This window comes from Eleutherodactylus coqui, chromosome 2 (genome assembly GCF_035609145.1).
Source record: "Eleutherodactylus coqui strain aEleCoq1 chromosome 2, aEleCoq1.hap1, whole genome shotgun sequence".
Taxonomy (NCBI): domain Eukaryota; kingdom Metazoa; phylum Chordata; class Amphibia; order Anura; family Eleutherodactylidae; genus Eleutherodactylus; species Eleutherodactylus coqui.
Genome location: NC_089838.1, coordinates 234,042,799 through 234,070,430, shown reverse-complemented (window position 1 = coordinate 234,070,430; position 27,632 = coordinate 234,042,799). Strand labels below are relative to the sequence as shown.

The window sequence follows — 27,632 nt, the reverse complement described above, 5'->3', positions numbered from 1 at the left end:
CCTCCACTAATATTAGCATGTTACTATGACACTATTATTCAGAACAGTTTATTTTAGTACTAAAGAAGAGGGATGTGAAGCTGAATCTAAAATAATAACAAAACTAATATTGGTAGATTTAAGTATTAGTACTTCATGTGATCAAATGAAAATGTCTCTTTTATCACAAATGTTCTTTCCATTATTTGCCATTTGCTTCCATGTCTGTGGCCACACTAGCATCCTGCAATCTGAAATGGTAGAATTGGAGATGTGTACATAGTTTTTCAGCAAATGCTAAAACCCGCTGATTGTAATTTGCCTTTGTCTGGTGTTCCCTTGCAGATGAGAACGAGTGCCTGAGCAGCCAAATGTGCGGAGGAGCCACATGTCACAATACTCTGGGCAGCTTCAAGTGCATATGTCCTACAGGATTTCAGTTTGAGCAGTTTGCAGGTTCTTGCCACGATGTCAATGAGTGCAGTTCTTCCCAGGCTCCATGTAGCTACGGCTGTTCCAATACAGAAGGGGGTTATGTGTGTGGTTGCCCACCGGGCTACTTCAGGGTAGGACAAGGGTAAGCATTTTTTTTTCTCTAATGCAGAACCATGAATCTTATTTTGGTAAACTGAAGTAAGGCAGCACTGCGGTTAAAATGAATTTTATCTATTCATGCTACATCTGTGCTCCCATATGTCTTTTCACAATCACCTGAGAAGGCTCCAAAATATGAGGCCAAGCATTATGGGGTGATGAAAGCTTTAAGTGTAGTGACGTCTATATTTACCACATATTCAAGGAAACTATGGATTCAACTAACACTTTGGGCTTAAACAGATGGGCGTGTTGTAGCCCTGTTATGTGGCCATAAAAATCACATCTGCATAACGGGACGAAATATAACTATTGATTCAGTACTTATTGTTACTCGCTTTAGGAACTATATGACACAATCATGCAGATGTCCCTTGTGTGATATATTGCAGGAGGGTTCCAGGACCTTAATCTGAGAACATACTTTTTAACAGATTTGCACCTGCTTCAACCATAAGAATGTTTCTATAGACTTGCTTTAAAAACACATAAATATGTTCTGGACAAAAATGGCAGCAGAGATCTGCCCTGCTCGAGTGATTGTGTCTTTGATAAATGAGCCCCACTGCCTCACGGTCCAGCTGACACCTGCTGCTGCTCTACGTCTTATTTGTGTAGTGTGAAATACTGGATAGATTTTCATAAACAGTAAAATAAAGCTACGGAAGTCATTTTACATACCAGAGCCATTAATTCTCTCTCTGTGGTCTCTAAAATGTAAGTTACTAAGTTGTTCTTAACACCACAGGAAATAACAAAACTACTGCATGTTTCTCAGATGTAAAAGACAAGTTGCCAAAATGACACTTCCTTCTCTGACATCACCTGCATGCACTGCTCAAAATGCACAGGGAAGTAGCTGGTTGGGGAACAACTTGTTATTTTTGTGCTGTTAAGGATCTATACTGTAGAGAACACCTCGGAAATTTAGATTAGGACTAGAATGAAAGAATGAATGGTCCTGGTATACACTCTTTGTAAAAAAAATTGTCGCAGGATACCATACAAAACCTGTATATCTCCATGTCCGCTCGTATTGCATCTTGTATTAAAGCTAGAGGCGGTACAACAGGATAATAGAGCCTCCATACCTGCCCATATCACATCTTACATCAAAGCTAGAGGTGGCCCAACAGGGTACTAATGCCTCCATGCCCACCTGTATCACATCTTGTATCCAAGCTAGAGGCGGTACAACAGGGTACTAGAGCCTCTATGCCTGTCCGTATCACTTCTTGTATCCAAGATAGAGGTGGTACAGAGGGTACTACAGCCTCCATGCCAGCCCGTATCACATCTTACATCCAAGCTAGAGGTGGTACAACAGGGTACTAGAACCTCCATGCTCACCCGTATCACATCTTGTATCCAGGCTAGAGACAGTACAACAGGGTACTAGAGCCTCCATGCCCACCTGTATCACATCTTGTATCCAAGCTAGAGGCGGTACAACAGGGTACTAGAGCCTCCATGCCCCCCCGTATCACATCTTGTATCCAAGCTAGAGGCGGTACAACAGGGTACTAGAGCCTCCATGCCCCCCCGTATCACATCTTGTATCCAAGCTAGAGGTGGTACAACAGGGTACTAGAGCCCCATGCCCCCCGTATCACATCTTGTATCCAAGCTAAAGGCGGTACAACAGGGTACTAGAGCCTCCATGCCCACCCGTATCACATCTTCTATCCAAGCTAGAGGCGGTACAACAGGGTACTAGAGCCTCCATGCCCCCCGTATCACATCTATCCAAGCTAGAGGTGGTACAACAGGGTATTAGAGCCTCCATGCCCCCCGTATCACATCTATCCAAGCTAGAGGTGGTACAACAGGGTATTAGAGCCTCCATGCCCACCCGTATCACATCTTCTATCCAAGCTAGAGGCGGTACAACAGGGTACTAGAGCCTCCATGCCCCCCGTATCACATCTATCCAAGCTAGAGGTGGTACAACAGGGTATTAGAGCCTCCCTTCAAGCTTTCAGTTCTCTGCAATAAATTATCCTTTTGCTCTGACATTGTAATCACTTACTTATATCAATGTTACAATCAGGGCTCCTTTCCACTGGCGAGGTAATCGCACGTTTTCAGTGCGATGCGTGAGTGCGAGCTCTCGCAGGAAAGTCCCACACATGTTGTTCTATTACAACCTTTCCACTAGCGATGTTTAAGGGCAAGCTGTGATGGAAGCATTAAAAATCGCAGCAGGAGGATTGTTTCAGCGTTTTGCATTTTTCTGTTGCCCATACAGTGCAATGGCAAAACAGATTCTCGCATCGCAACGCAAAAGCTTGCGATTTTGCAGCGTTGCGATGCGATTTTAACATTGCGATTTTCTCGCAGTGATATCGCTATCGCCAGTGGAAAGGAGCCCTTACACAGAGAAAGTTTAATTTGATTCTGACAACTCCTCCTAAGGGCGCGGTCACACGAGCGTAGGCGTATTTACGTTCGCACGTGCGCAGCGTTTAATCGCCAGAAAGAACGTTTTTCAGCGATCATGACCAGAGCTAGAAAGCATATTATCGTTTGTTCCTACTTTGCAAACTATCTTTTCGGCCATCGAATATGCGTTGGCGCGTATTTCGGTCGCATATGTTCCGGGTTTTTTTCGGGTTGCCGTTTTTACGCGCCGTAAAATCGCCCGTGCGAACGAATACATTGGAAACCAATGCCTCAGATGGTCACATTTATACAATTGGGCGCAAAAACGCGCCGTTTATGCGCTCGTGTGAACGCACCCTTAGGAAGGGATTTTTTTTTTGACAATCAATGTATTACAAGACCATAGTAGCTCTATTTTACTAAGTATGAAAATGTATTTAGGGTTTTATTTTAAAGGTTTTTTTTCTGCTCTAAACTGTTGATGACGTCTCCACAGAATAGGTCATCAATAGTTGATCAGCAAAGTCCACTGCTCAGGATCCCTGCTAGTGAGCTAACTGTGACAGCGGCGCTTGGGTGAGCTCTGCAGTCCATACCACACACATCGCTGAGCACTGGATAGTGGATTTGCCTGGTATAGCAGCTCAGTTCCATTCATTTGAATGGGACGCAGCTTCTCTTAGACTATGTGACCCATGAACATGACCTCACATGCCTGAGAAGAGACCATGGCACTTGCACTAGGAATTTTGAAACGCTTTGCTGCTCTATTTATTGTGGAAATAGTGCAAATTTTCAGTGCGGTGAATGAATTCTGCAACCAAAATGCACCCATGGATTTTGGTGCTGACCTTCTCGGCAATGTGTGCACAAACCATTAATCTGTTTTGCAAGAAAAATAACAGCTAAAGATGTAATTAGATGCTACAGTGTGTTGGAAGCTGAGGCAATGACTTTCCTGCAGTTGGGAACAATTCTCAGAAACGACTCTTGGCATGAAAAGCTTTTAATGCCGCCGCCCTTGGAACAAAGTGTGTAGCGTAAGGGCTATGTCACATGTGCTAGCATTTTCTAACTTCTCAGTTATTGTCTGTGTAAAGATGAAAAACTGTTTTGGAGTTTGGCATGGGACCATTTATTAAGGTGGGCTTGGTGAGCGCTGGGTTTTCATGATTTATTACTAAATATTTTGAAACTTGGAATCTGTGTGCAATATAACAAATAGAGGGATTACAATCCATAAATAAAGCAAACGTTTTCTGTTCTCTGTGTTCACCATCAGAGATGTCAGGGTGCAGATTCACCTATATTACTGTTATTTCTCTTAGGCACTGCGTAACTGGAGCCGGACTGAGCAGAGGCCAGGATATGGCAGTCAGTGGGGAAATAGATGACAATTCTTTATCCCCAGAGGCATGCTATGATTGTAAGATCAATGGCTATCCCAAAAGAGGAAGGAAACGGAGAAGTACCAATGACACAGCGACAGAAGATGAGGTAATTATAATGAACTGCACAGGTTACACGAAAAGGAAATGAAAAAGGCTTAATGATGGTGGTACTTTTCTAAAAACATCAAAATGAATGTCCACCCTCAAACGTAATTCTTTTTTCATAAAAATCATGTACTTATATGTTTTTAACATATCAGAACCAAAGAATAGAGGGTTAGTGGGTCTCCCTTTAAACCTGTGGGACGCTTATTACTGGTGTGCTTTTTGGCACAAATCGATTAAGGAGGTGTTCACACATTGCAGATATGACGCAGATTTTGTTGCGGATCTGCAGAAGTTTACCTTTTTCATTTAGTGTAGATCTGCATTAAAATCTGCAGCAAATCAGCGACCTGTGAACATACCCTTAGGCTGCCTGCAGACGGCCGGGTCAGATCCCGCTGCGAGAATTCTTGCAGCGGGACCCGACCCGAGCCCCTGCAGGGACCAGCGCGGCACTCACCTGCTCCCGCGGCCCCGGCTCTGTGGTGTGCTGGCTGCTGCCCGGCCGGTGCACATGCTGACGGGGCCAGCAGCCGCTGAGTGACATTTCTAGAGCATGCCGCGATTTGTTTTCTGCACGAGATTTCATGGGGACAAATCGGGGCCGTCTGCCTAGGATTGTGTTTTCTAACGCAATCCTATGGCAGCTTCCACGGGCGGGAAATCCCACCGCGGAATTTCCGCCCATGTGCAGGGGGCCTTAGACAAATTTACGATTACTTTGCACCAAAAACAGCAGATGTTACACGTCTCGTTTCACTTTTCAAAGTGTATTGAATAGGAAACCTGCCTAGTCACTTGGCCAGGATGTAGAGATATTTATGAATACTGCAACATTTGTCGCAAGATCACTGCAGTAGCCGGGTGACGTACAAAGTGATCCCACGCCTCTAGACATAGTTGAATTTATCGACATTGTGCAACATTTGCTAAACTTGTCACATTTAAAACTAAAAAAGGAAAAAAAAAAGTTGCGAGAAAAGTGGCATCAAATGATGATAAATACCTCCCTATGTCTATACTGGGGATTTGTATGAGAAAACGAAGCTCTGACCTCTATTAAGAGATAAGAAATTAATCAGCACAGAACATGGAAATTAAAATGATGTAGTGTTAAAGGTGCAGATTCCAAGTCCTTGACCATGAAACAAATCGGGTTCTTTCATCACTTTGTATGTCTACCAATGAGAATACATTTTTTTAAAATTAGTTACATAAATTGTTCATTCAGTAATACGTTAAGCATAATTAGGCTTTGCTTTCCTGCCAAGGTCTGTAGACAAGATTTATGGGATAAATTGTTCCAGCATTTTCCTTACAAGGAATTCAGAAAAAATGAGGGTCATTTTTAAAAGGACTATTTACAAGGTCATGCAGTGCCTATAAAATGTTCAACCCTACTGGAATTCTTCCTATTTTATTGTCTATCTTGTGCTGAAGGTGGACGCTTGATTGGAAACATCACATCATGTTTCAGCTTCTTTTCAAACGCAGAGTGTTTTCTTGATACGATTATGGGGATCGGGACTCTACGACCGGCAACAAATTTAAACAAGACCATGCCGCCAATATAAATACACTGATCGGTTCATTAAATTATAGGACAAGTAGCATTCCTGAATAAAGCAATTAGTATACTGGATTGTATCCTGTTTGTGCATAATTAAAGCAGGAAGCGAAGTTAAAATTATTTGGAAAGCCCTGATACTGCCACTTTCAAGGATATGCACAATTCATATTCATTTGGCGGTCTTTAAATGTTTGCAGCAGTCAGGAGGGCCGTCAGCCATCATCCAAGCTCAGTAATAATTCATACTATACAGATACAATTACAGAAATATAATAGAACAGCCTTGAAATGTTTACATATGTCTACTGCATGGCATTGGGAGGGGGTAGGTAATAAATGCTAAATTTTGGAGTAACCCCTTAATGTTGGTGATGAAAAAAGGTCTTCAGAGATGTTGGCTGACTGCATAAAATAGAGTTGAGGCTCTGTCCATATTGAGTCATATCTTCCATCTTTCCCATGACTTATATGACAGATTCTCTTTGTAAATCATCCCATTGACTTAGGTTCATTTTTACCGGCACTATTCTGCCCATCAGGGGCAATGGAAATGTGATAGACTGCAACTATAAGTCAGCATGAACAGATTCAAAGATGTTATATTTACAGATTACTGATTTGCTTTTTGTTTTGTTTTTTCATTTCTTAGGAGAAACTTGAGTTGGAATCCGTTAACCTCGCAAGTTGGGATCTTGAGAAAGCAGCAATTCTTTCTTTTAAAGTCTCCCATTTAAACATCAGAAACCGTATTCTGGAGCTGACTCCAGCGCTCACAACTCTCCAACATCACAACAGATACGTAATAGACTCAGGAAATGAAGACGGCATATTCAGGCTCAACCAAAAAGAGGGAATCAGTTACCTGCACCTGAGTAAGAAGAAGCCAGTCCCCGGTGTTTATGACCTAGAGATTAGCAGCTTTCCTCTTTATAAGGAGAAAGAGCTTATCCAGCTTGAAGATAAACATGACAGAGACTACCTCACTGGTGAACTGGGTGACATTCTTAAAATGAAAATTAAAATCTTACTTCAATAATTCGGCAAACCTAAGAACAGCAAAAAAAACCAAAGGTTTATAAGTAGACATGAATGTTCCTTGCTCAATTTCACTGATTTCCCATAGCTTTGGTACAGACCCTTCATAAGTATGTTTTTATGAATAAAAAGCACTTTCTTCTCATGACATATGTAAGGTACAGGATCATTATCCCAGCTCAACACAACCACTTTCTCAGGCTTCTTACATAGTATGTAGCTGAGCTACCTTCATATGGTGAAAACGCCAGTTTTTAACTTGGGGACTTTTTTGGAATGGAAATTGGCCTTTGATGCTGAAATGTTTGACAATTTTAGCAGAGGTACATAAAGTTGTTTTGTGTTGGACTTCTCTGGTTGGTAAGTTCAAAGTTTTCCATGCCACCTAAACTCACTAAGCCAGACATTTATGATACCTTTTTTGGTGCTAGTAACTCTTTTCAAAACCTTTTGTATGAATGCACTGTAATATGTACACATTTTAGAAGTCAACCATTATTCTGTCTAAAATGGTTAAATTTTACAAAAATCAACCAAAGTTAGCTATAGTTTATCTCAATTATCTCTATATGTCATGTACATGACATGTGTGTATACTGTAATCAAGCTTTTATTTATCCTTGGAGCAATTGTAAAACTAGATATAAAACCTGAAATGGTTTCGGGTTTTTTATTTTAAACGGTGCTTATAAAGACCAACTACTTGTATCCAGAAGCCTAGTGGTGCAATTTCTGAAACTAGGTGAATGCACTGAGGTCAGATGACCACATGGGATTAACAAAGCAAATTCAGTGCCATCCTACACTATATGACATACATTGCACATTGTAAGTACCCTGCGGCATTCATACTAAGGGCTCAGAGTCATGGGGGCCACAATAAAACAATAGTTTATTTTTTATGTCGCATTTTTGTTACATTGTTCAATCAAACCAAAGTAGTTACGTTACAATATACTGATAAAATCATACAACAACTATTACTGTATGTTTAGGTTAATGTTGGCGGGAGGACCAAGACAGTATGCTTTCCTGTAATGTCCTGTGGTACTCGGTTTTACAGAACTTAAATGAAACATCTGTTTTTCATCTGTGTGAAGAAGTAAAAATTTATTAAATTTACAGAATAAATCAGCAGCCAACCTACTGCTGTAAACGTTACAATGTGAACGTCTGACGTTGATTCTTACCGTGTCGTTAAAGCTTTTTCTATTAGTACCATGTAAAATTCAAAATCCTTGACAGTCACGGTTTACTGGATCTCCGTGGAGAGGATTCTTTTTTAGCTTCCAGGGATTTGCCGTCTATTCCTTGTATCCACGTGGCGATGGATTGATTTGCACAATATGATATAATGCATTATGTGATAAATATAGTATTTTATTCACAGCTTCATATATATTGTACATGGTAAGTTATTCGTTTGCACCAGGACCGCAGTTTTACATTCCATTTTACAAATGACTTTCAAGGGGCTTTTGACTTTGATCTGTTCCCAAATAGAATTCGTTCGGTCACAATTGCAGCGCTGGTCATTTCGAGAGATAATCAGTTTTTCCCATATATTTTCCAATTCCATTTATTTGGCCTGCATTACACACGTCTGCTGGATGTAGATGGTGTTGGCAGGAATAATTGTGCCTCAGAATCCAACTTAGCATTTTTTTTTCATGAAATGAAAATATAACTTTTGCCCTAGTATGTGAAAATAAATAGCTATAGAACAACCTGGAGCTTGCATCATGTTTTGTGTGCATGAGATGTTACAAAGATTATATTTTTAGGGCTTTTACCCACTAGTGTTTTTTTAACGCTGCGATATTGCAGCGTTTTTTCACTGCAGATGTGAATGGGACTTTCTAATGTTAAAATCGCACCGCACAGAAATTGCAAGTTTGCGCTTGTACGATTTTTGAGCGAAGCGATTTTAATTTTAGAAAGTCCCATTGACATTTGGAGTGAGAAAATGCAGCGATATCGCAGCGTTAAGAAAACCGCTAGTGGGTAAAAGCCCTTAGGCTCAGAAGTATAGGCCATGCTCACAGGTGGGGGGGAAGTTCTACTGCGGGTAGAACCTTCAGGGTATGTTCACACTATTGGTTTGGTTGCTGATTTTCATTGCAAGTGTAAAATCAAATGCAGATCTGCAAAAAAAAAACGTACCAAAGGTGAGGACTTTGAAGCAGAAGTGATGTGGATTTTGGTACAGATTTTCCATTGCGGACAATCTGCACTATTTTCCACTACATGGGGACATCAATAATGATCTAAATCATCAACAAATACTTCGCAAAATCTGCATGTAACATAAGGATTTTGCAGGACATTTTACGCTTTCCATTGTTTTAAGTGAAATCTGCAGGACGATTACTGGGGAATGAACTTGTGACATGTACTGTATGCTGTAGATTCTCAAATCCAAATTGACTTTTTATACAACTCGTGAATGGGGTTTTGTAGATCACCATTCACTTGTGTACTATTGTATGGTGTTGAGGATGTCAAGTCCTTAATACATACTCGGGGACTAATAGGTACTGAATCCCAATTCAGGAGTAACTCCCATACGGCCGTCCGGAGACAGCCTATAGGGTGCCCATGCATGCTGTAGTGACCCATTGTAACCACATGCAGATCTCCGCTAACTGCCTGAGCTTGTTAAGAAAAACCATATCAAATCCAGGTATCGCTCAGCTATTAGCGGTGATCCATATACAGTCACAGCAGATCACTGCAGCGTGTACAGATTTTTTTAAGCTGTAAGTGAATAAGGTTTGTTAAAACTACATTCACTTACATTGGGTAATACACGGGGTATTTTTGCCCGCATTCTGCAATAATTCCACTGTGTGTGAATCACCTTTAAATTCAGGTTGGAATGGTTAACAAGGATATACTGGCTAGATCTCGAGCCTGATATACTCAGTCATCTATGCTACAATACAGGTTTATCTAGAGATTTAAAAACATAAATTGCAAAAAATGTTTATATTGTGTCCAAAAACAAAAAAAAGTGGCAAGTGCACCTAAAGGGCAAACCTAAGAAGTAGCTCAAAAGGAGTTTAGCCGCCTAGACAGTAGTTAAAGGGGTTGTCTCGTGGCAAGCATCAAAATGTTACATTAGCCCGTTTTTAAACCGCTTGCTACTCACCGATCCGACGAAATAAGGAGTTTAAAAAATCTTCTCCCTAAGATGGCCGCCGGTCCTTTCCCAGGGATGCACTGCGGTTTTCTCCCATGGTGCACCGCGGGTCTTCTCCCATGGTGCACCCTGGGCTCTGTGCGTTCCATTGCCGATTCCAGCCTCCTGATTGGCTGGAATCGGCACACGTGACGGGGCGGAGCTACGATGACGACGCGGTGACCAGCTCTCCGGCACGAGCGGCCCCATTCACCAGGCAGAAGACCGCACAGCGCAAGCGCGTCTAAAAAAGCAAGAAGCCAGCGAAATTAGACGGAGCCATGGAGACGTGGACGCTAGCAACGGAGCAGGTAAGTGAATAACTTCTGTATGGCTCATATTTAATGCACGATGTATATTACAAAGTGCATTAATATGGCCATACAGAAGTGCTGAACCCCACTTGCTGCCGCGGGACAACCCCTTTAAATCCAAATGACACAATCTGGGATACTTTCTAACGGTGTCCTCTTTGTCAGTATTTTAAATTTGTATTTTTGAGCCAAAACCAAGAGTAAATTCTAAAGAGTATAATGGAAGCACTTACCTCTCTCTTAGGTACACTCCTGATTTTGGCTGAATATGGATGAAAAATACTAATCAAATCTGTAAAAAGCGGCCCAAAGTAAAATCTTTGCTACTTGCAGTGAAGAAATGCAAAAAAATTCCAATCATATGTTAAAGAATAAAACCATGCTTTCATTTAAATGGTTTTATTCTCTTGTGTTTCATGTAGATTTGATTTGGTAACCTACGGAGAATGCATTCGTTATACTAGCAAATAACTTATCTTGGGCTTTGTTATGAAGTAACTGAAAGGAATTTAACAGTTCTACCATTTAACGTTCAGCTCTGCTCAGTAGGGCACTAAAAGAACAGACTATGGCTTGAAAAATCTTACAATGGAAATGTTTTTAAAATATTCAAAATTTCTATTATTTAATATGCTAGAGTTACGGGGGCTTTGTGTACTGTGTAGCTACTTCAGCTTTTTTTCCTCCCAGTGCCACTTCCATCCAGCATTTTTCTGCTCCAGCATGACTGTGCCCCTATGAACAGAGAAGGTCCATAAAGACCTGGTTTAATGAGTTTCATGTGAAGAAACCAATTGGCCTCTATAAAGCTCTGACTTCCACCCTTACAACACCTTATGGATAAATAGAAACACTGACTGTGAGCCATGGCATGAAATCTCAGACAGTACACAATCTTGTGGGAAGTCTGAAAAAGGGAGTGGAGGTGCAACTCCATAAAAGCTCCATTAAAAAATATATTTTATAGTAACGTGACCTGAGTAGTAGTAGTTTTTTTGTGTGTAGTTAGATAGAAAGGGGGTTAATATGTTCTTATAATCTTCATTAATTAAGGGAATGAGTGAGGCACAACAGAATGCCTGTCTGAATGAGCCCAATGTAGTTCTCCAACACTGGTGAAGTGTCCACATGGATTTCCCCTTTGGATGGCAATCTTATATTTTGAAATGAGATGTCCAAAACACTCATATAGATGGTCAGACATCAGTATACTAAAAGGAGGAAATTGTGCACACACAGAGAATACACTACCATGAAAGCCTCTTCTATCCACCCACCTCTCCAATCATCCTGCAGTTAGGTGCATGCATGTGTGTGTCCATGCTGAAGTAGGTTATAGGCAGCAAGGAGGATCCTGTGCCCTACTTTTGATGCATGTTGTTATGAGCCTGTTTTAGTCTGGCTCCATAATTGGCAAATAAGCCCCAAGTGCCCTGTGCTTTTTGACATTTGAAGTCCCTAGTACACCACTATTGTAGAGAGTTATTAGTGACTGAAGTAAGGTTAGGTACATACATTTTTGCAGTACTTTTTTCGCCAATGAAGAATAATCTGTGGCACTCACTACAAAGCTAAAAGTTTATTGTTTTAATCTTAAATTAAGCCATAACACATGAAAGTAATAAACCAGGCTACAGTCTTTTCATACTCTTACTGGAGGCCTTGACACGCTATGGCTTCAAATTTTTAAAACTTTTTGCTTTATATTGAGTACAGTGGAGCTTTTTCTCCATTGAACTATGTTGTTGGGACTCATAGTTGAAGCATTCTATGTAGAACGATCTTGTAATAGCCTGCTAGGCGTTACATGGGATGTGGTCCATTTGGAGGAAATTGTGCCCGTCTCTCCTCTTTCTTGCTTGTGGATTTTATTGTGCTTTATACCTGATCAATATTGATATTAATCAGTTTTTCCAAACTCCAGATCATCTGACAGTCCATCATTGAATCATTTTTGCTGTCAGTTGGTAACTTGTGCTGGGGTAGGTAACTAGGATCAGTTTCTCAAGGGTTATTTAAAGTGAAAGCTCAGCTCCCTGCCGGGGTCTAGGAGGGAGGAGCCACATTATCACTACTCTGCACTTGGCTGGACATGGAACAGACAGGTACGGGGAGAAGTCATTCAGACTATAAGGTTCAGGGACAGTTTAGCAAAATCTATTCTTGCTAAAAATGCATTTTATAGTCAGAAAAATACAGCAAGTACTTTCATATTAGTTCATCACAAGTAATGTCCGTATCACAACCAAAATATAGTCAATCGTAGCTGAGATGTCCAGGATTATGGAAATAGCTGAGCTGCCTCTTCCTGCAACTCAAATTACTCTGGTGAAAACTTATGTCTTTTCAGTCTCACTCAGGGTCTTCACAAAGTGATCTGCTGATTACTTATATACCTTTTTGTATACCTGGTAATAAACTGACAGGAAATCTATTAGGCATGCCCTTACCAAGCACTTAGATATGGAAAGTCAATATCTAAGGAGTTAAATGTCTGGGGTCAGAGGTTTCTCTATCCCAGACATTACAGTAGGATCTCAACTGTTGATCACTTCTGGGCTCCTGTGGTTATCAGGTGGGCAAACAATGTAAGTGTGTCAATGTTTGCAAGATACATCAGTACTCAAGATGCAAAGGCAGCAGTTACACTATACTGTGTACTGACTGACCAACGATTGTACGCTCAGTTATATACCCATTACGTTTATACTTAGCCATCAGCAGCTTCACTATGGCTCATGTGAATTGAAGCCACTCAGCAGTTGGGCAAATAAATAACAAGCAGTTGCTGTGATTGAAAATGGTGACCACGGACAATTTTTTTTCCCTTGCTTTGGTGACCATTGAGGTTACCATCCAGCACCATGCAGCAAAGTGATGTGCACTTTGGCAGAGTGCATATGGAAAGGGTGTTCAATGCTCTTAAATGTCGACCATAAATGTATTTTAAAGAACGATTTTCTAAACATTAGTATATTAAATATCTGTTTGGCACAATAGGTATTTCAGAGGTATAATATATATATATAATGTGTGTGTGTGTGTGTGTGTGTGTGTGTTACTTTCAGTACAACCCCCGTGCAAAATATATATATATATATATATATATATATATATATATATATATATGGCACATGTGTACAAGTAACAGGAAGGGGAGATGTATTTTTTTTATCACTTGGCGGCAATTGCATTAAATCTAGCGCCCGGACATGGCACGTGGAGTTGGGCTGTTTTCACGTGACATTTTGGGCCTCTGGCTTTCTCTTTCTCTATACACACACACACACGTAAGAATTATGTAACCTAAATTAGAGAAACATGTTTGTTCTAGAGGTCTAAAAGAAGCAGCACAAAAGTCAAATTAGGAAAGAGCTGAAATATGATGTTTTTTCATGCTCATGTTGATAACGTGTTTTTAGCAGCGGAAGAAAAAAAAAATCAATATTTTGATGTCAACATACATTGATCTATATGTGGGACATTGCAGAAAAGAAAGCCATTCACAATGACAATTCATTTGGGTTCAGCCTACAGTCTAATTTATGGTTTATGCATGATAATCTAGGAAAGCATGTGCAATGGAACCATTGTAAGCCAGTTGTTTCATCATTTGAAACCAAGCTGAGATTTTATAGACTACAGACAGCAGTGGAAAATGGAGCTCATCAATTCTCTCAAGAATCTGACGTATTTCCCAGATTACTCAGCATCATGCCCAAAAACTCCCTGGAAAACAAGAACGCCCAGAATCCAAAGGTTACCATCATACGTCTTTACTACATACTGCATTTGGATGGGGAAGATTTCCCTGGAGGCTGCAAAGGCAGAGAATCAATACATTACATAACAAAGCAAAAGTGTATTATGTAGCAATAAGTGGGATATGTAATATAAAGCATGCATCTCCTTTGGGAGGATGCGGAGATTGATCCTGGAAGAAGCTTGGGAGGATGAGGAGAGAAATGAAAGAGCTGGATGTACACTGGAAGCAGTAAGTGGAATGGAGCATAACCTAGTCATAGAATGGTAGAGTTGGAAGGGACCTCCAGGGTCATCGGGTCCAACCCCCTGCTCAGTGCAAGATCACTAAATCATCCCAGAGAGATGTCTGTCCAGTCTTTGTTTGAACACTTCTATTGAAGGAGAACTCTCCACCTCCCGTGGTAACCTGTTCCACTCATTGATCACCCTCACTGTTAGAAAGTTTTTTCTAATATCTAATCTGTGTCTCCTCCCTTTCAGTTTCATCCCATTGCTTCAGTTTTTCCTTGTACAAATGAGAATGGGGCTGATCCCTCTGCACTGTGTCAGCCCTTCAGATATTTGTAGACCGCTATTAAGTCTCCTCTCAGCCTTCTTTTTTGCAAGCTAAACATTCCCAGTTCCTTTAACCGTTCCTCATAGGACATGATTTGCAGACCCATCACCTTCCTGGTAACTCTTCGCTGAACTTGCTCACGTTTGTCTATGTCTTTTTTAAAGTGGGGTGCCCAGAACTGGACACAGTATTCCAGATGACATCTGACTAAGGAAGAGAAGAGGGGGATAATTACCTCACATGATCTAGACTCTATGCTTCTCTTAATACGTCCTAGAATTGTGTTTGCCTTTTTGGCTGCTGCATCACATTGTTGACTCAGTCCACTGTCATTGGTCATGTAAAATCGAGGCATGCTGACTAAACAACTTTTTATAGTTTTAAAGAGAATGTGTCCCTATCTTTTCACAGCCCTCTCTGAGAGCAGCAGATGGTAGTGATATGCATACTGATTACAGTGATATGTCTGCTGTATCTGTGCAGCAGTTTGGGAGAAGCTTGCATTTTATCAGTAGCAGCACATACATAGAGGACTACAAAAAGTTAAGCAGCTTGAGCAGAGAATTTGCCCATGGCAGTGGGGTGCCTCCACAAGTGATCGCAGCTCATGGGAGATGAGCAGGAAGCCCCAGAAGCACCACTACTAGTGGCAGAAGTCTAACAGAGGTATAGCATAGTTTTTTCAGTCCATTGTAGCCTGAAACAAAACAGGGTAGTACTCACGGTCACAGGCAGCACTTAACCATGAAGGTCAAAGACTGTGTCAGGTCCCGTGTGAATGTACTCAGACATGGTGTTGGCCTTTTTGACTTCTGGGTGTCTAAGCTTGACAAGTAGCTGGAGCTTGTTCAATATGTGTTACAGGTGCTTGCCTGCCATGCTGCCGATGTGCTATCAGAACAGGTGTTCAGCACAGCTTTGGGTGCGATAACTGACACACATCTGCCTGTTCACAGACAATATGGATCTCCTGACCTTTATAGAAAAGAACCTGGTGTGGATTTCACCTGACTTCTGCACCCCGTCCCCCCCATGGCAAATCCCACTGATTAGTTACAGCACACTACCAAGTTTCAGTCACATATGACTCAGCATACAGCAATGCTGCCAAGTAAGATTTTTTTTCATGAATAAAAGGTGTTTGATTGGCTCAAAATTTATTCTGCGGCAGGACAACGACCCGAAACATACAGCCAATGTCATGAAGAACTATCTTAAGTGTAAAGAAGAACTAGGAAACCTGGAACTGATAATATGGCCCCCAAAGAGATCTCAACATCATTGAGTCTCTCTGGGTTTACATGAAGAGACAGAGGGATTTAAACAAGCCTACACCCACAGATCTGTGGTTAGTTCTCCAAGATGTTTGGAGAAAAAAAAAACACCCTGCTGAGTGCCTTCAAAAACTGTGTGCAACTGTACCGAAAAGAACTGATGCGATTTTGAAGGCAAAGAATGACTACACCAAATATTGATTTGATTCGGGTTTCTTTTTTGTTCATCCATTTTGCATTTTGTTAATTGACAAAAGGAACTAATAACACTTCTACTTTTGAAAGTATTCTTATTTTGCAGCATTTTTTCCACACCTGCCTAAAACCTCTGCACAGTACTGTAGATCTCTATCAAGAACACAGTCTGCCCTCAGGTGGTGTTGTTCTTCCCCTTCTCCTTTTCCCCCCAAAACAAAAATATGTATGTAAAAAGCACAGGAAAGAGCTACAGCTCCGTTTTTATTAGAAGAAGCCCGTGTTTGGGTCTTCATCTGGCATAATTCTTCTTTTTAAAAATTAAATTTATTGTAAAAAAAAACAACAAAAAAAACAGCACGCTACATTGCTTGGTGTAATTTTTGGTCTAGCAGACCCTATGTGATATTTCTTTTGTTTTCAGTGACACTCCTGTGTTTCGAGTGACCGCCCCTCCCCCCCTCCCGGAAACTATTTTTATTATTTTTCTTTTCCCCCAGTCGTCTCCACGACAGCACCAATTGAGATTGCCTCCTCCTGGTAGGACAGGAACATACTGAGAGGTTAAAAGCTCCCCCCCTTCCCCACTTTCCTCAGTGTCTTCCTGTCCTGCCAGGAGGCAGGATCGCTGAGAGGAGCTGGTGGAGAAGCCAGCAAAACTCTACATACCGGCGGATCGGAAGGCAGTGGCTCACCCTGTCCTCCCTTCTCAGCCAAGACGACTCCCGGGACGCCACATGGGGTGGTAACCCCCGGGCCAGGTTCCTCCCGCGGCGGCCCATGGGGGGTACAAAGCGGGAGCCTCAGTCCCCCTCGTCCTCCGGCAGAAATTACAGCGCGGCGCTCCAGGAAGCCCTTTGACGGCAGGGGGCGGGGCGCCGCGTCACGTGTCCAGCGCGATGACGTCATCGCGTCTGCATCAGGAGCGGAGGGGGCGGGGCTTAGCGCAGGAGCGCGAAAATTCAAAAGAGATAGGAACCTGAGAGAAGCCAGAACATACCAGCACTACAGGTCGCAGGGTGTCTGCAGCACCGGTATAGCAATGAGTGCTCCAGCCCCAGAGACAGCTGAAACTTCAGCCTCAGCGGCCGTAAGTAGCCAGTGCGGCAAAAAATACAATGCAAATATCCAGTATGCTGTACATGGAAAAATTGCATATTTACCCGCAAAAATGCTTTGTTTGTCAGGGGGATAAAAAAGACATCACCCCCAGAACAAAACTGCGAAAATGCGTGGAATGCGGGACGAGACTGCCAGCCACGTACCAGAGGCCTCTATGCAAGGCATGCGTAGCTAGGCTAGTCAGAGAGGAATCGGGGGGATTCATGGACGACGTTAGGAAGCTGATGAAGGAGGAGGTTCGATCAGCCCTAACGTCACAGCCGGCACCGCCAGCGAAACGCCAGAAAAAGGCGTATGTTCCCGAGGAGCCTTCTGATTCCGAGAATTCTATCGGATCAGAGCAAGAGGAACAGGCGGCTGAGGAGTCCTCAGACGAGGAGGACTACAGGAAATATTTATTCCATCAAGACGACTTGACGGAATTAATTAAATCAGTCAGGGCTACTCTAAAAATGGAACAGCCCAGAGAGCCACGGACTCTACAGGATGAGATATTTGGTGGACTTGGGGAGAGGCGCAAGCATACCTTCCCTGTCCACAAGAATATCACTAAAATAATTCAGAAAGAGTGGAGTAAACCAGACGCAGGCTCCTTCTCCGCTCGAGGCGTAAAAAGGAGATACCCCTTTGAAGAGGAAGTTTGCGCAAGCTGGGATGAAATACCTAAGGTAGACGTCCCAGTGGCCAAAGTAGCCAAGAGGACGACTCTTCCCTTTGAGGACGCCGCACAGCTAAAAGACCCCATGGATCGCAAAGCGGAGGGCCTCCTAAAGAAATCATGGGAGGCAGCGGCAAACATCCTTAGGCCAGGGATCGCAGCCACTTGCGTGGCGCGGACCCTGGGGGTATGGTTAGAACAGCTGGAATTACACCTAACCAATAAAACGCCGAGGGAACAGATCCTAGACTCCCTTCCCATCTTGCACATGGCAACTAACTTCCTAGCGGACGCCGCGGCCGAGACCGTCAAACTTTCAGCAAAGGCCACAGCCCGCTCTAACTCAGCCAGAAGGGTGTTATGGCTGAAATCATGGTCAGGCGACCTGGCCTCAAAAAATAAATTATGTGCCCTCCCATTCTACGGCCAATTTCTGTTCGGACCGGATCTAGACAAAATTCTAGAAAAAGCGGCCGACAGAAAAAAAGGGTTCCCTGAAGAAAAGCCACAGAGAGGGAAGACCTTCTCCCGGGCTCCAATGCAACAGCCCGAGGCCTACCGAGGCAAGGGCAAGACAGGCCGCTGGAGTTACCCCAAGGGGGGCAGAGGAAGGAATATCCTCTTCAACCCCCACCAGGGGGAGCCGAAGCAGAGACCCTGACGCCATCCCCGTAGGGGCAAGGCTGGGGAGCTTTGTGGATCAATGGGCCGCAATCTGCAGGGGCCCATGGATCCCGAAGATCCTACAGTATGGATACCAGATAGAGCTGGTGTCCGTCCCCAGAAGGAAATTTATTACCACGGAAGCCTCAAAAAAACAGTTACATCTACTAAGGCAAAGCGTGCGCGACTTGCAACTATTAAACGCAATATCTCCTGTACCGCGAAACGAGGAAACCCAGGGCCATTATTCCAGGCTCTTTCTAGTAAAAAAAACCCGGCGGGAAACATCGGATGATAATAAATCTGAAAAACCTGAACACCTGCGTCCGATACAGGAGATTCAAAATGGAAACCATCTCCTCGACGATAAAATTGATCCCCAGAGGAGCCTACATGGCATCCATCGACCTAAAGGACGCTTATTTTCACATTCCGATCCACAAAGAGTCTCAGAAATACCTGCGGTTCGCAGTGGACATGGGCAGAAGAATAGAGCACCACCAATTCAGATGCCTGCCCTTCGGGATATCCTCAGCCCCCAGAATCTTTACCAAGATTATGGCGGAGGTAGCCGCCCACCTGAGGAAAAAATCGGTCTTAGTAGTACCCTACCTGGACGACGTTCTATTAATAGCAGAGTCCAAAAAACTCCTAACAAAACACCTGGAGATAGTGCTAGAGCTTCTCCAATCGTTAGGATGGATCATAAACTGGGAAAAATCCAGCCTAGATCCCGACAAGCAGAAGACGTTTCTGGGAATAACGCTCAACTCAGAATCGCAATGCTCCTACCTACCCGAGGAGAGAATACAAAAAATCCGAAGAATAGTCAGAACTTTCCTACGAAGACGATTCTGCACAATTCGGGAAGCAATGTCTCTCCTGGGGAGCTTGACATCATGCATTCCAGGAGTAGCATGGGCCCAGGCCCACACCAGAGCCCTGCAAGCCTCAGTCCTATCCTCCTGGGACAAAAGGCAGTCCTCGTTAGGAGCAAGAATGTACATCCCAAACGGGGTGAAAACATCCCTGCGTTGGTGGACATCCCCAGAGAACCTACGGAGAGGGGTTCACTGGCTACAAAACCCAGCCACCCACATCACAACAGACGCAAGCGCCTGGGGATGGGGAGCGCATGTGGGGAACCAGTTCTTTCAGGGTCCCTGGCCTCAGAGGATAAAAGAACAGTCCTCAAATTACAGAGAACTACAGGCAGTTTGGCAGGTTCTACAGCAGTTGGGCAACTCGCTACAGAACCAACACATAAAGATACTGTCAGACAACATCGCCGCGGTCGCCCATATACGACACCAAGGGGGCACAAGATCTCCCTCACTGCAAAGCATCACACAGAAAATCTTTCACTGGGCGGAGGGCCGGATCCTTTCGATCACGGCAACCCACTTGAAGGGGACACTAAACTAAAAAGCAGACTTCCTCAGCAGGAAGCAAATAGACCCAGGAGAATGGTCCCTCTCCCCAGAGGCATTCAGAATCCTAACCAACCGGTGGGGGACCCCACAGTTGGACCTCTTCGCAACCAGGGAGAACACAAAAGTAGGCAACTTTTTCTCCCTCCGGCCAGGAGATCGTCCGACAGCAGTAGACGCCCTAGGCCAGGACTGGGGACAAGGGCTGGCGTACGCCTTCCCTCCCATACCATTAACCCCCAGGGTCTTACAGCACTTCAGAACCCAGGCATGCACGCTAATCCTGGTGACCCCCTTCTGGCCGAAAAGAAGCTGGTTCGGTCTTCTGGCAACACTGAGCGTCCAGGGCCCAGTCACCTTCCCTACCTGGACAGATCTTCTATCGCAGGGGCCACTGAACCACCCCGGCCTAGACAAGCTCCACTTAACGGCATGGCTCTTGAGGAATCCTCACTAAGAAAGAAAGGATTCTCAGAGAAAGTAGTAGAAACCCTAATGTCCAGTAGGAAAAAGACGACCCACCTGATCTACCAGAAGGTCTGGAGAAGGTTTTCCTCATGGAGACAGGGAAGGGATCGCGTGGATTCTATCCCCGACACTCCGCTAATCTTAGAATTCCTGCAGGAGGGCCTAGAGATGGGCCTCTCCCCGAGCACCCTAAAAGTCCAGGTTTCAGCCCTTAGCGCCATTTGCGACACAAAATTCGCAGACGACAGATGGGTCCACAGGTTCCTAACAGCGGCAGCTAGACTACGCCCTAGACCCATAAACCTGTTTCCAGACTGGAATCTTAATTGGGCTCTAAGGGCCATGACAACGGTACCATTCGAACCGATCGAGGGGCTACCTATAAGAATGCTTACAATCAAAACCATCTTCTTAGTAGCCATTACCTCCGCAAGACGGGTTAGCGAACTACAGGCCTTGTCCATCCGCCACCCGTTCATGAAAATCGCAGACGCCAAACTAATATTTAAAACAGACCCTGCCTTTATGCCAAAAGTAGCGTCAGATTTTCATAGGTCCCACGATATAATAATCCCCTCATTTTTCAGTAACCCAAAAAACGAGGAGGAAAGAACCCTAAGCTGTCTGGACGTTAGGAGAGCAGTCCTAGCCTACATAGATACAACGAGCCACTGGAGACGGGACGACAACTTGTTCGTCCAGTTCAGTGGCCCAAATAAGGGTAACAAAGCAGCAAAAAGGTCCATAGCCAGGTGGATCCGCCTGGCCATCATAGAATCCTATAAGGCCCTCGGGAAGGAAATCCCGTTAGCTCTTAAAGCCCATTCCACAAGGGCAGTAGCGTCCTCATGGGCCGAACACAGCTCAGCCTCGGTCGAGCAAATTTGCAAGGCCGCAGTCTGGAAAAAAACCCACACGTTCATTAAACATTATAGGGTAAAAGTGCAGCAGGACGAGGACATGGCCTTCGGCCGCAAAGTCCTCTCGGCAGCAATCCCACCCTAATAAACTTTAGTTGGTACGTCTCAATTGGTGCTGTCGTGGAGACGACTGGGGGAAAGGATGGATTATACCTACCTGATAATCGGGTTTCCAGTAGTCTCCACGACAGCACCCGTACCTTCCCCCCCCCCCCCTAAGAAAGTAATATAATATATAAATTCAAAACAAAAACAAAAAAAAACCCCGGTTAAGGGAAGAAATTTAAGTTTAGCTCCTGCCCCGGCAATTCGTTAGAATCCACTGAGGAAAGTGGGGAAGGGGGGGAGCTTTTAACCTCTCAGTATGTTCCTGTCCTACCAGGAGGAGGCAATCTCAATTGGTGCTGTCGTGGAGACTACTGGAAACCCGATTATCAGGTAGGTATAATCCATCCTTTTTGAACCATGAGCACAGTGTTTCCCAGATGTATGGTTGTATTGCCATGCAATTTGGAGGCATTTGGCTGCATTAGGAAGCCCAAATTAATGAACCCGAATTTTACTCCCATTGACTATAATAGGAATCGGGATCAGGTCGTCCCGATTCCCAATTATTTGAGTAAAAATTGGGCCGATCACTCCTAACCAGATTATGTCAATATTCGCTTATCACTACCTATCAGTCACTTTATACTGCTCACGCTGAAAGGAAAATGGCAGCCCCTTTATGGTGTCAACTCACAGAGCTGTCCATAAACTAACACCCAACTGAGGCAATGTTGTAAATAGTAGGCCAAAATGTGTTACCATAAGGCCGGTCAAGGACCACGGGTGGCAGTGGCGCAGTTCGCCGCTGCGTTTTTGGATGGTGTTGCGCCCACGTTCGGGTCGGTGAGTGGCGGCGCCGTGCTCTGGTGGGTGGCATGCCTGCTATGAGAGGCGCGTGCGCTCTACCTCTGTGAGTTATATTGGCTGGCTTGGAGCTCCAGTCAGCGGCTTGATTGGTCTCCGCCCAAGGGGCGAAGACTCCTGAATATAGTTTGGCAGCTGCTGATAGCAGTTGCCAGTTATTGGTTCTGTTCCCTGTATGTCTGACTTCGGTCCTGCTCCAGTGAAAGTTACCTTGTCTCGGTCCAGCTCTGCCTGTGTTCTGTGGTTTTCCTGTTGTGTTGGTTTATTCTATCGGCCTAGCCTGTCGGTACTAGTAAGTTGTCATCTGCATAGGTATGGCGGTTCCTTCCTGTTCTGCCACTAGACAGCGTAGGGTCAGTGTTGGAGGCCTGGACCTGTCCACCTTTGGGGCTACCTCCAGGAAGGGATATTGGCATGGGTGAGGGTCAGGGAGTCCCGCGCCGTGCGTACCTGTGCACCCTACTAGTACTGTAACATAACTGGCCCAAAAAATATTTTCCTGCGTTTTTTTGAGGTGGGATTCACGGTGTGAATGGAGTCCTACAATACAATTACCGTTCAGATTCGTGACCTGGCCGGAGTGGTTCAGGACCTGTCGGGGCGTCTCAGCCATCATGAGCAGCGGTTGGTTGTGCCCGCTGATCCAGTATCTGAACCTAAATGCCCATTACCCGAGGTGTTCTTTGGGGACCGGAAAAAATTCTTTGGGTTTCGGGAGGCTTGTAAGTTGTTTTATGCTTGCGGCCTCGTTCCTCTGGGTCCGAGCCCCAACGGGTGGGGATTGTTATGTCTCTGCTCAGAGAAGGGCCTCAGTCATGGGCCTATTCTTTACCGGCTGATTACGCTTGTCTGCAGTCGGTAGACTCTTTTTTCATTGAGCTGGGGAATATTTTTGATGAACCCGATCGTGCAGGTTATGCAGTCAGGAAGTTGTTGGCCCTACTCCAGGGGCGCCAGTCGGCAGAAGAATATTGTTCTAGTTTCAGGCAGTATTCAGGTGAATCTGCATGGAACGACTGTTCTGACTCGAACAAATACATTCTATTAAATAAATGGGGTAGTTTGTTTTTTCCCCCATAACACAAACTATATTTTTCATATTTTCATGTACCCACAAACTCATCACAGGCTAGGCCACTCTCACACGGGCATTAGTAAAAGTGCAGCATTTTCTAACTTCATTTTCAAACATGTTTGACAGAGTTTTTAACGCATCCTATCATGGCGTAGTAATACACACAGTGTTTCACACATACGGCCGTGTAAATAAGCCCTTAAAGAAGAGCCCATAAAAGGTTAAAAGTTACAGCTGCCCAGAATTAGACTATAAAGATTTTATTCCTTCTCATGGCCCATTATCCCAACTATCGTCACTGGCTGTGGCAGATGTTCCACACTGCAACTGAAAGAGTGGAACTGAGGGCCACTGCAATTTCCAGGATCTGCTGCAGCTATGCGCGAGTCAAAACATGATAGGGATGACATAGGACTAGTCGGCACACAGTAGTCCTTGAACTGTAGAGTATATGGTCTCTATCCTAAATCTTTAGTAAATCAAAAACCAAGTCATAGGCTGTGACTTTAGAAAATATTGTAAAACTGTTAGAGCTACACTTTTTGGCGAAAAAGTGTGAAACCATAGCTATAGAATCCACTAACTGGATGAGACGGCATGAAAGCCTAAAAAAGGAAGAGAAATCATTTTCTACGGAGGCATACTGTCCTCATTGTAATTTCATACAAGTCAGGAATAAGTTCCTTGTGGCACAGTTAGCTAAGGCAGCAGAAATGCAGTCCTAAGCTCTCGCTCATGACCTTAAGGCTTGTGGGTTCAATCCATGCGTGGTTCAGGTAGCCGGCTCAAGGTTGACTCAGTCTTCCATCCTTCCAAGGTTGGTAAAATGAGTACCCAGCTTGGTGGGGAGTAATAAAAAAATTACCTAAAAGTGCTGTGAAATAAGTTGGCGCTATACAAATAAAGATCTTTTTTTTTTTAAGCTGCAGCTGAGAAATTAAAGAAGTGTCTTGACTTCTGATAAGAGATCCAAGGATTGATAAATAACCTGCATTTGGAACCCAGATAGAGATTTAGCCACATTTCCATAAGGAGATTTGTCAAGAGCAGACACTTTTGCATGAAATGGTTATTGCCATCTGATAAAGCATTGTCATGGCACTAAGCCATCACTTCATCACATAGGAATAACTTAAAGGGTTTCTCTTGAGGGCTTTCCGTACGAGTAGACAACTCCTTTTAAGAGTAAATACTTTTGTTCCCCATGAAACAAGACTATAGAAACACATGTTAAAAAAAATTGTGCATTCCACAGCAAGGAGAAAGCATTTACACACGTCCACTATCCAATCAGAAAAAATCTCAATAAGACAATATGTAAATATGATAGGAAAGATCACTCGCTTGTTGATCAGTAGCAAGCTGGTTGATAAAAGTGTTGAGTTACTGGCGTCTCCTGAAAAGAAGTCTCCTAGATGGCAAAACCAGAACATGAAAGTGTTACCAGAGTTCACTACAACTGCTTCCGTTCAGTAAAGAATATTACACATTTTTAGAACAGATGTACATTTTAATCTCATATACAGGGATTATATACTTCAGCTTTTTAGGCATCCCAGAATGTAATAAAGGTATGGCACATTAAGTCTGTGTAATAAACTGGACAGAGGAGCATTGCGAGCCTGTAAGTATCCAGGACTGCAGTTATCATGGACACTGAGGCAAGCATTTACTTTTCCTTCAGTTGAGGTCGCAAATTTATGCAAGTCAAAAGCAATGCTTCTGCCAAAAACATCACGCTGCACTCTAGCAAATAAAGGGACACTTATTCTTACAAGAGGAGGTTTGACACTACAGGAAACAGGCAGGGGCATTGAAGTTAACTTTATACCGGAATGAGTTTAACCATGTTAAAGCCAAAACACAATAGAAACTTAAGAAGGATCTGTCATGACGGAAAATGAACATCCCTATATAAAAAATACTTCTTGGTGTGTCTCAAGAGTAACTGAAATGAACCGTCTTGATTTCTGCAAGGTGTTGACCATTTGCATGACGTGTCTATACAAGTGCAGCGTCGTGTTTGAGCGTGCTATTTTAGATCATATGGTGTTAACTACTCTTGTATAAAAACAGCAAAAGTATTAGAGACGCAAGACCTTTATTAGCTAACCTGAAAATATATATTTGCATGCTGTCAGAGCACACAGGCACCTTCAGCAGGCAGTGAAGTAATGGTACTGAGAAGAGATTCCCCACAGGTATGCAGTGTACAGAACCTTCTAGACGTTTCTGAATGATCTATGTATGTCTTGTGCCTATGTATTGTCAGTGTCTTCTATGTGAGTGAATTGGATGTATGTTGCATAACTGCAGCACTGAATGGGTTACTGTCTGGGTTATGTCTGGAAATGTATCGTTTGTATCTCATGTGACCTTGTTTTATATATGTGGTTGCAAGGTGCATGAGTGAGGTTTTTTCCATCACCCTTCTGCTTGGGAGATTCAAGTCAGGAGTCTGTGGTATTATTGTCATGTCACCACCAGGAAGTTCTGGTGGAGACAAGAGTGACAGGGCGGTGACGCCCCCTGTAGCTGATTGGCTACAAATGAAGCTGAGCTGCAGGTCCTGGCAGCCCACTAAGGGTTTCCCCACAGCAGCAGCAGAAGATCCTGAAGTCGGGGAGGACCTCAGCAAAGCTGGGAGCAGTGGCCCCACAGGCACAGGAAGCCGCGGCAGCACAGGCATTGCTATTCCTCCTATAACAGCGGCACCAATGGGTGGAGTGAATGCGCTGGCGGTAGGAGACCCCGGGGCAGTGAGTGAGCAGAGCCCCTGGCTCAGTGCTGGGGGGTTGCGGTACCGGCTGGAGAGAAACAAACAGTGAGGAAGTGTAGCCCCTGCCTAGGTGCAGGGATATTGGGGGGCCGGCAGGCACACCAGAGCACTAACGCAGTAAAGCCCCTGCCTCAAGGAAGAGGGATTGCTGCAGGCTGGAGGTTCAGCGTAACGGTTGGCCGGGGAAGATACTAGGGCGAGGGCTGCTTCGCGGAAACTTCTTGCAGCAGCGTCTCTATATTCTCTATAGATTGTTCCCTGGGCTGCACGGTTACGGGGTGATTTTCAGGTGAGGCTTAGATTATTCACTGTAAATGCTTCCATATTATCCCTGTAACATGGAAGTATTTACAGCTAAGGATTTAAGCCTCACCTGAAAACCAACCCCTAACCCTAACTATACAGCCCAGGGAACAATGTATACAGACGCTGCTGCTAGGACCTTAGAGAAGTCACCCAATCAGGAGCTAGGGGTGTGACAGGGGCGTTCCCCCATGCAAGCCTGTCAAACCTCTAGCTTCTGGTGGTGACAAGGTACAATAATACTGGAGTCTGTCTGCACACAAACACCTTAAATCTGTGTGTAGTGAAGATGGAGGAAGCTAAGAGGATGGCATACATGTGGCTTGGGTCCCTTCTACCCAAACCCTGTCTTTAAAGAGCTAGAGAGGAGCCACACATCTGCGAGACCCCACTGTGCAGTGCTGAGTCTATGTTCTACCCAGTGAGTGTGAACTGGAAGGGAGTTTGAGAGTGTGAGAAGAAGAGTGGCTGGGAACAGAGATATACAGATAACTGGGCCTATGAAATCCCTCTGCCCTTCTTGTCACACCACAAGTCCTCCTGCACAAGTGCCTTGCCGAGGGTGTAAATTGTATGGACTGTTTTCCATGTTTATTCAAGTTATTTTGCAAGTAAACGGCTCATTCCGGGTTTAGCCTTTAAGGATCAACTCTGTGTGCGTGGACTCTTTATTGCATCATCTGGAATTCACCGCAGAGGAAGGAACGGTGGCGTCACACGTGACAAAAGACTGCGGTAAACCGCAGTTTGGTTACCCCTCTTTAATAGCTTGTCCTTGGACGTGTCCCTAGTTACCCTCCAGGTGGGAGACGGTAGAGCTCCGTGGCAAGGCCCAAAGTCTATCCCGCTGTCTCCTAGGCTGGGGCCCACTCCTCGGATGCTGCAGGTATATCAAGCTTTTTTATTACTGCATGGCTGTAGAGTCATCCTGACTAGACTTTTCCCAAATATAGATTCTATC

At 44.0% G+C, this 27,632-nt stretch overlaps 1 protein-coding gene across 1 annotated transcript in view; it reads left to right on the top strand.

The window, feature by feature from the left end:
• FBN1 (fibrillin 1) overlaps window positions 1-8,220 on the top strand; it is a 209,834-nt gene extending 201,614 nt beyond the window's left edge. Inside the window, exons 64-66 of the mRNA XM_066592616.1 lie at window positions 325-556; window positions 4,284-4,452; window positions 6,671-8,220. Coding sequence (XP_066448713.1) covers window positions 325-556; window positions 4,284-4,452; window positions 6,671-7,057 — 788 coding nt within the window. The 3' untranslated portion in view covers window positions 7,058-8,220. The remainder of the gene's footprint in view (window positions 1-324; window positions 557-4,283; window positions 4,453-6,670) is intronic.
• Window positions 8,221-27,632: the final 19,412 nt, after the last annotated feature.